Raw genomic sequence first — 7,293 nt, 5'->3', positions numbered from 1 at the left:
AGCGCCCACCCCGCGCCCCCCGCGCCGCGCCTGCGCGCCCGCGGCCCGTGCGGCCGAGACTCCCAGCGTGCCGCGCGGCGCGCATGTGCGGCGGGGCGGGCGCTGCTAATTCCATTGTGGAGCGGACGCGGCGATATTTGTAACTGGCGGCGGCGGCGGGAGCCGTAAGTGCAGCCGGGCCGGGGCCGCCGCGGGCGCGGGGCGGGAGGCGGCGATGCGCCCGGGCGGCGGCTGCCGGGCCGCCGAGGGAGCCGCCCGCTGAGCCGGCGCGGTCCGGCGGGCGGGCGGCGGGTCCCGCAGCCCCTCTGGGCCGCGCCTCCTCTCCGGCCCGCCTTCCCGGGGGATGAAACTCGGCAGCGGCTTCCTCGGCGGCGGCGGCGGCGGCAAGAGGGCGGCGGCCATGGAGCCAACGTTCCCCCCTGGCATGGTGATGTTCAACCACCGCCTGCCCCCGGTCACCAGCTTCGCCCGGGCGGCCGCGCCCCCCGCGGCGGCCCAGCACCCCCCGCAGTGCGTGTTACCTCCGGCCGCCGCCGCCGCTTCCTCCACGGCGGCGGGCGAGCCCCCGGCGCCTCCGCCCCCGCAGGACATGACTTTCAAGAAGGAGCCGGCAGGGGCTTTCCCCTCCGCGCCCTCCTCGCAGAGGAGCCCCTGGGGCTTTCTGCAGTCCCTGGTGAGCATCAAGCAAGAGAAACCCAGCGAGCAGGAGGAGGAGGAGCAGCAGCCGCCGCAGCACCATCACCACTATGGGGGGCTTTTCGGGGGAGCGGCGGAGGAGAGACCCCCCGGCCTGGGCAGCAGCGAAGGAACCGGCCAGAGCGTGATCCAGGACCTCAGCCTTCTTCACCACCTGCACCAGCATCCCCACCGAGACCTGCTGCTGACTGGCAGAGGCGAGGGCGCTCCAGGGAGCACGGGTGAGCCAAAGCACGACGCCCAGGTCAAGAAGGCAAAGAGGCCAAAGCCAGAAACTCAGGGAATCAAAGCCAAGTGGAAGCCAAGTGCTTCATCCAAACCCCCCCTGGTGGGAGATGGGGAAGGTGCTGTCGCGTCCCCCAGCCAGAAACCTCACGTCTGCGAACACTGCAGTGCTGCCTTCAGGAGCTCCTATCACTTGCGCAGGCACGTGCTCATCCACACCGGGGAGAGGCCTTTCCAGTGCAGCCAGTGCAGCATGGGCTTCATCCAGAAGTACTTGCTGCAGAGACATGAGAAGATCCACAGTAGGGAGAAGCCTTTTGGGTGTGACCAGTGTAGTATGAAGTTCATCCAGAAGTACCACATGGAAAGACACAAGAGGACGCATAGTGGAGAAAAGCCATACAAATGTGACACTTGTCAGCAGTATTTTTCAAGGACTGATAGACTGTTAAAGCACAGAAGAACATGTGGTGAAGCCATAGGTAAAGCAGGGGCTGGAATGGAGCCTGGATCTTCGAATAGCATGGGTAGCTTGGCTGCATTGTCTCAGGGAAATACAAGTTCCTCAAGGAGAAAAAGTAAAACAAAAAATACATCCACTGAAAACAAAGGAAACAAGTGTAGCAGCAAAATAGCTGAATCTCAAGTTACAAGTAATGTGGCCATACCAAGTTATGCAGTTGATATTCCTATTGTGTCTTCCAGTGGTGGTCTAGTTGGCACAGGCGTAGAAGAACTTCAGAAAAAGGTGCCAAAATTGGTCTTGAAAAAAACGAGCAGAAAACAGGCAGACAAAAATTACATAAATTTTGTATCACCACTGCCAGATATTTTGGGACAAAAACCACTGTCTGGGAAACAGAGTGGCTCTCTAGGCCTAGTAGCCAATACCGGTGTAGAAACTATTGGCCTTCTCCAAAGTACAGGTGGTAAACCGGGTCAAATAAGTAGCAATTACGATGATGCCATGCAGTTTTCAAAGAAAAGAAGATACTTACAAACTGCAAGCAGTAACAGTGCCTTTTCACTTAATGTTGGACACATGACTTCCCAGCAGTCCGTCATCCAGTCTCCAGGTGTTAGCGTTATGGATAACGAAGCTCCTTTATCTCTTATTGATTCAGCATCTTTAAATAATGAAATAAAGTCTTGCCATGACAAGTCTGGTATTCCAGATGAAGTCTTACAGAGCCTTTTGGACCAGTACTCTCACAAATCAGAAGGCCAGAAAGAAGATCCTTTCAGTATAACTGAACAGCGTGTGGACTTGCACACCTCAGGAGAACATTCAGACATGGTTCAGGAAGAAAACTTGAGCCCTAACTCTCAAACAGTTTCAAATGATAAGGCAAGCATGTTGCAAGAATATTCAAAATACCTCCAACAAGCCTTTGAAAGAACAACCAACAGCACTGGTTTTGCTTTTGGACCCAGTTTCCAGTTTGTTAGCTTGTCTTCAACTCTCCATAACCACTCTTTGTTTCCAGACAAACAGATATACACTACATCTCCACTTGAGTGTGGCTTCAGCCAATCCGTTACCTCAGTATTGCCAACTGCATTGCCAAAACCTCCATTTGGGATGTTGCTTGGCTCTCAGCCAGGCTTTTATTTGTCTGCTTTGGAGGCTTCGCATCAACAGTTGACGCCTTCTCAAGAGCTGGATGATCTCATCGATCCACAGAAAAACTTAGAGACTTCATCGAACTACCAGTCAACATCTCAGAAACTGACTGGCCAGAAGGAACAGAAAAACTTAGAATCCTCAACGAGCTTTCAGATCCCATCTCAGGAGTTAACCAGCCAGATAGATCCTCAGAAGGACATAGAGCCTAGAGCGACCTACCAGATCGAGAACTTTGCACAAGCGTTTGGTTCTCAGTTCAAGTCGGGCAGCAGGGTGCCAATGACTTTTATCACTAACTCTAATGGAGAAGTGGACCATAGAGTAAGGACTTCAGTGTCAGATTTCTCAGGGTATACAAATATGATGTCTGATGTAAGTGAGCCATGTAGTACACGAGTAAAAACCCCAACCAGCCAGAGTTACAGGTAAGGTCCTGACTGTGACCAGGCTGTGGGGTCTTCTTAATGTAATTTGTTTTACTTTGACAACACTGCCATTGGAATGTTTCTACACGGTCCTTTTAAGAATAATGTAACATGCCCTTTCAATGCAACTTTTCATATTTAGTTTATTTTGTTAGTGTGATTTTTTTAGCTCTGTTTATTATGGTTTTTAATCAAAAATCAATAGTTTTAAAATAGTGTTTTTGTTCAAGTGACAATGTTTAGCAATCAAATTTACATTATGTAGATTGTCAGGGAGTAGCGCAAGAATTTAAAATGCAAAAAATTAACTTTGTTCCTAGGACTAAAGTTTATTCTAATTGCTTTACTCTCAGGAAAGTGTAATGAAGCATGGGAATTCTATGCACCGCTAGTGTATTGAACTTCCAATTTACAGATGATGACAAATATATCTCAGCTTTTTGAGGAAGGGATCTCTGACATTTCAAATTGCTGTCTCTTATCTCAGCTGATCTGAAAGAATTTTGCTACCTAAATCTTGTTGTTTTTAAAGTACTCCTGTTCTTCCAGGTGACGCTCGTTCCAGGCAGGTGGAGCAAATATTCTCGGGTCTGTACGATGAGCCGTGCACGGTAGCTTTAATCTGAACAGTAATGTCCCCAGAACTTGTGTGTAAGACTGTAATTCCGTAAAGAGATTCTGTTGACACAAACTGTGAGAGCAAAACGTGTGCAGCTGGTTCATGCCATTAAAACCCCAGCTTGAAAGTACAGTCAGTCCTAATCCAGATAGGGTTTTGGGATATGTTATTTGTTACACATGGTTCAAAAGAGTCCATCACCTCTCTTGTCCTTTTAGTGTAAAGGGTTCACTCTATTTTATTGTGTTCCTGGTTCCTCTGGACTTGATCTTGGTCATCTACCTGCCCTTCCCCCCTCTCCCCTCCCCCCCCCATTCCCTGTCCCCTTTTCTTTCCCTTTTCCCCTACTCATTCTCTCACCCCAATATAATAGTTAGCATTTAAACAGATTTACATTCCACAAAGTGCATATCTTTTGATGTGCTTTCTGATGTCTTATGGCATCAGGTGATGAACAATGAACACCCACCTGTTTTAGAACTCTGTCGAGGTTTCCATGTACAATAAGAAATAATCTACTCCCAATTGTACATAGTAAGGCCCCTATCCTGCATCAGGATCAGCTACCACGAACCCCTGTGCCCAGCAGTGTCCCAGTGGTGTCACTGGAGCTCTTTAGAGAGAGAGGGGCTTGCAGCAGTTCATCATGGCAGGCTTTTAGGGCCCAAGGCTGCAATTCCATCAAAGGATTCTGGTGATGGCATCAACTACAAAAGTAGAACTTGAGTGGCTTGTTAATATCAACAGAACTTTTCTTTGGAATTATTGCCTTACTTTATGTATATTTTGTGGTACATTATTTATTATATGTGAATCCTGATGAATGCCTGTGGAGCCATGGAAACCTGCTAGAAATACTGGTGGCCATTCAAAGCTGCTGAAACGCAGTGGCACTGCTCTAAACCACTTTTTGCAAATGTATTTTTTGATTAGTTTTTTAATGTAATTTTGGTGATGTTAATGATGATGGTTTTTTATGTACTCTTGGTGATGTTTCAGTCTTACGTACTTTTCTGTTGTCAGGAAGGTACCAGTGGTTGTTTGCAGTCTTATTGTGTAATCAGCCTATTACAGGCTTCCATGTATAATAAAGTTATTAACATTGTGCAAGTGTAAAACACTTCTGTTATGAAAGTGGTGTATTATTAAAGGAATTGTTACAAAAATCCTGGGTAATTTCTCCTGTTGTCCCTCACCACTATGAATAGAAACCTGAGCCCACTCGTGATCTCTTTTGCTAGTAAACTTTTTTTTTGCCCTCACTAATCTAGAATTTGTTCTCCTAGAATCTGTGTAACTCCATTAACTTTTTATTTATACTTGATTCTGTATTTCATGGTAATTCAGTTTAAATAAGCAAACGACAACTGTTCTCTAAACACAGAACCCAGCCTGTTATCAGGGATGGAATAGTCCGTAACCACTGTGTTGGCTTTTTTAGTACCTTTTCTTTTGTTTTACAGAGGTTATAATTTACATTCTTTATATTGTGTGTAGTAGAAGTTGCATATGTATTGTTCTGGCTGTTTGCTTTAACTTAATAAAACCCGTTATTCACAAAATCATGAAGGTATCACTTCTATTATCCAGTCATGCTTTTGAGAACCTATTAAGGAAACATTAGGAGATTAAATTTTGAGAAGGAATAATATAATTTACTGGAATGCTTTCAGTTTGTTTTCTTTGGTTTCCTTTTGAGTCAAATAATCTAAATGTGCTATTTTAGAAACCAGGGGGCAAAACTTATGAAATTTCCTTGAGTTAAAATGTTTATACAGCCTCATCTTTTCAAATCTGTGGTTTTAGTTAAAAATATCTAAATTGCATATTGTTAACTTCAAAGACTTTTCATAATTGTTGGAAGTTCAGAATGACAAATATATAATACAGGAATTTAATTCAAGGTAAAGATTGTAGAAAATCCTCTATCTGCTTTTTGGGGGTTTTATTTGGTTGTAATTTCCCCCTCACCCTCCTGTTAACTCCTGCATTATAAGGGAAGTCCTGTATAAATAGTACTACAGCAAAATACTTTAGAAGCATTTTAGGTAATCTGAAGACAGGTTGTGGATTTACTTAGTTTGTATTTTTCTTCAACTTTGCATGTGAATTTGAATCAAGGCAATGGCATGGGTGAGAAAAATCCTTGGCGTGTTGAAAAACAAGCACAAAAACCTTACCAAAAGTAAATATGCTCAGTGTCCAATATTCAGAACATTGCTAGGAATCATTTAAAAGTATGATGGGAAAATCTGGTGGAATTGTATATGTTCTTTGCTCAGCATTCAAACATGTTTCTAAATAGAGCAGAACTAAATTTTTTCTACTGTAATACGGAGTTCAAACTTTATTTTAATGAAGGTAGGGGTATGTTCAAATTGCATGGAAATCAGGTTGTGGCTTTACCTGGTACATATTAGAAAACTACACAGTAAGTAGTAGTTAACCCATATGAACTAAAGCTTTAATTGGGGATATGTCAGTGAGAGAAGGAAAAGGGAAAGCAAAATGGCTCCGGAATTATTTTCCACTTTATTTCAAGGTTTAGTTTGTTACTGTTTTTAAAGGAATTATGGGAGGGGAATGATAACCTGGTTCCTACCACTAACAGGAATGTAAAGAAGGATGGATAGAGATTACGATAGAAAATTGTGCAGAAACTTACACTTCCTCTTAGAATAGCTCACGTAACATTATTGCCCTGGAACCAAGTGCATTATGGTGCCTTGAGCTGTGATTGCAGCTCTGTGTCCCAAGCCACTGAAAGTGCATGTCTGACCTGCATATGATCTGGAAGAGCTACTAAAATTTGTTGTCGTTCCTGAATTACTTCCATTGGACAGAGACTTGTGGGAGAAATGTTAGAGTAAGAAACTGAAATGAAAGGAGAATGAAAAAAAAGTGAAACCAGAATGGTGTTAAGGGTATTTGCAATTTCAGGTTTATGGACTACTGATGAAGAAAAGCAGCTTGATGCCTCGTGGAGACCTTGAGAAGCTACTGGAAGAATTCAATGTATTCTCTTAGTAGTTTTTTGTTGTTTGAATTGCTTGGCCTCCCTGTCACCCCCAGTGTTACATGCTTGATAACAGTGTATTTGTCTGAGTGACGCTTCTGCTGGTTTTTTTCCCCACCAACTAGAAATCAGTCTTTTTCATGTGAAGCTGCTGTTGTGGCTGTGGAAATGTTTGTAACACCCAAGAAGATACATGTGAGAATGTGTAAGTTAGCTGCTCGATGCTCTAGTGGTTGAAGGGAATCAGGTTACTTTAAAATCAAAGATCCTGTTTACAGCCCCTGCTGACTACTAGCTTTAAACATTTGAGCTGTAATTTTCCAGTCTCTGTCTGTCTCATGCTCTGTGCACTGTCTTTCTCTGGGAAACTTCTGCAAAAATTGCTCACGTATTTCCTAAAATTAGATGAAGGAAGAAAACTTTCTTGTTCCACTGGTGTTTTCATCATGCTTCTTCAAATCAGAATCATCCTCCCCCAGCTAGGACTTTTGATTATGCTGAATCACTGCTTTTGAAATCTGATAATTAAGTTTTTGAATAATGCTTTTATGTTCAGAGATTTGAAAGTTTGGTAGCTGTATCTCCAGAGATGATCCCTCCAGGACAATGCATCAGGCCCTTTCAATCATTTGGTATGTTAGTCCACGTGGCAGTCTTTTTTCTAATGTGTTGCATATTCTCAGAC

At 44.2% G+C, this 7,293-nt stretch overlaps 1 protein-coding gene across 2 annotated transcripts; it reads left to right on the top strand.

Annotated features, from left to right (window-relative positions):
• The first annotated feature begins 272 nt into the window (after positions 1-272).
• Positions 273-5,157, top strand: ZNF281 (zinc finger protein 281). Of its 2 annotated transcripts, XM_048313235.1 has the most exons (2): positions 273-1,180; positions 1,265-5,157. In XM_048313235.1, the coding sequence occupies exons 1-2, from the start codon at positions 344-346 to the stop codon at positions 2,975-2,977; spliced, it is 2,550 nt and encodes an 849-aa protein (XP_048169192.1). In that variant the 5' UTR covers positions 273-343; the 3' UTR covers positions 2,978-5,157. The 2 variants fall into 2 exon arrangements, with proteins under 2 accessions (XP_048169192.1, XP_048169191.1); XM_048313234.1 differs by having other exon boundaries at positions 273-5,157.
• The last annotated feature ends 2,136 nt before the right edge of the window (positions 5,158-7,293 follow it).

The sequence above is a fragment of the Corvus hawaiiensis genome, chromosome 9 (genome assembly GCF_020740725.1).
Source record: "Corvus hawaiiensis isolate bCorHaw1 chromosome 9, bCorHaw1.pri.cur, whole genome shotgun sequence".
In the NCBI taxonomy this organism is placed as follows: Eukaryota; Metazoa; Chordata; class Aves; order Passeriformes; family Corvidae; genus Corvus; species Corvus hawaiiensis.
Note: the sequence above shows the minus strand (reverse complement) of the source record. Positions and strands in the feature narration are given on the sequence as shown.

Excerpts from the sequence above, each read along its gene's own strand:
- ZNF281 (XM_048313234.1), top strand. The coding sequence starts at position 344 with ATGAAACTCGGCAGCGGCTTCCTCGGCGGCGGCGGCGGCGGCAAGAGG.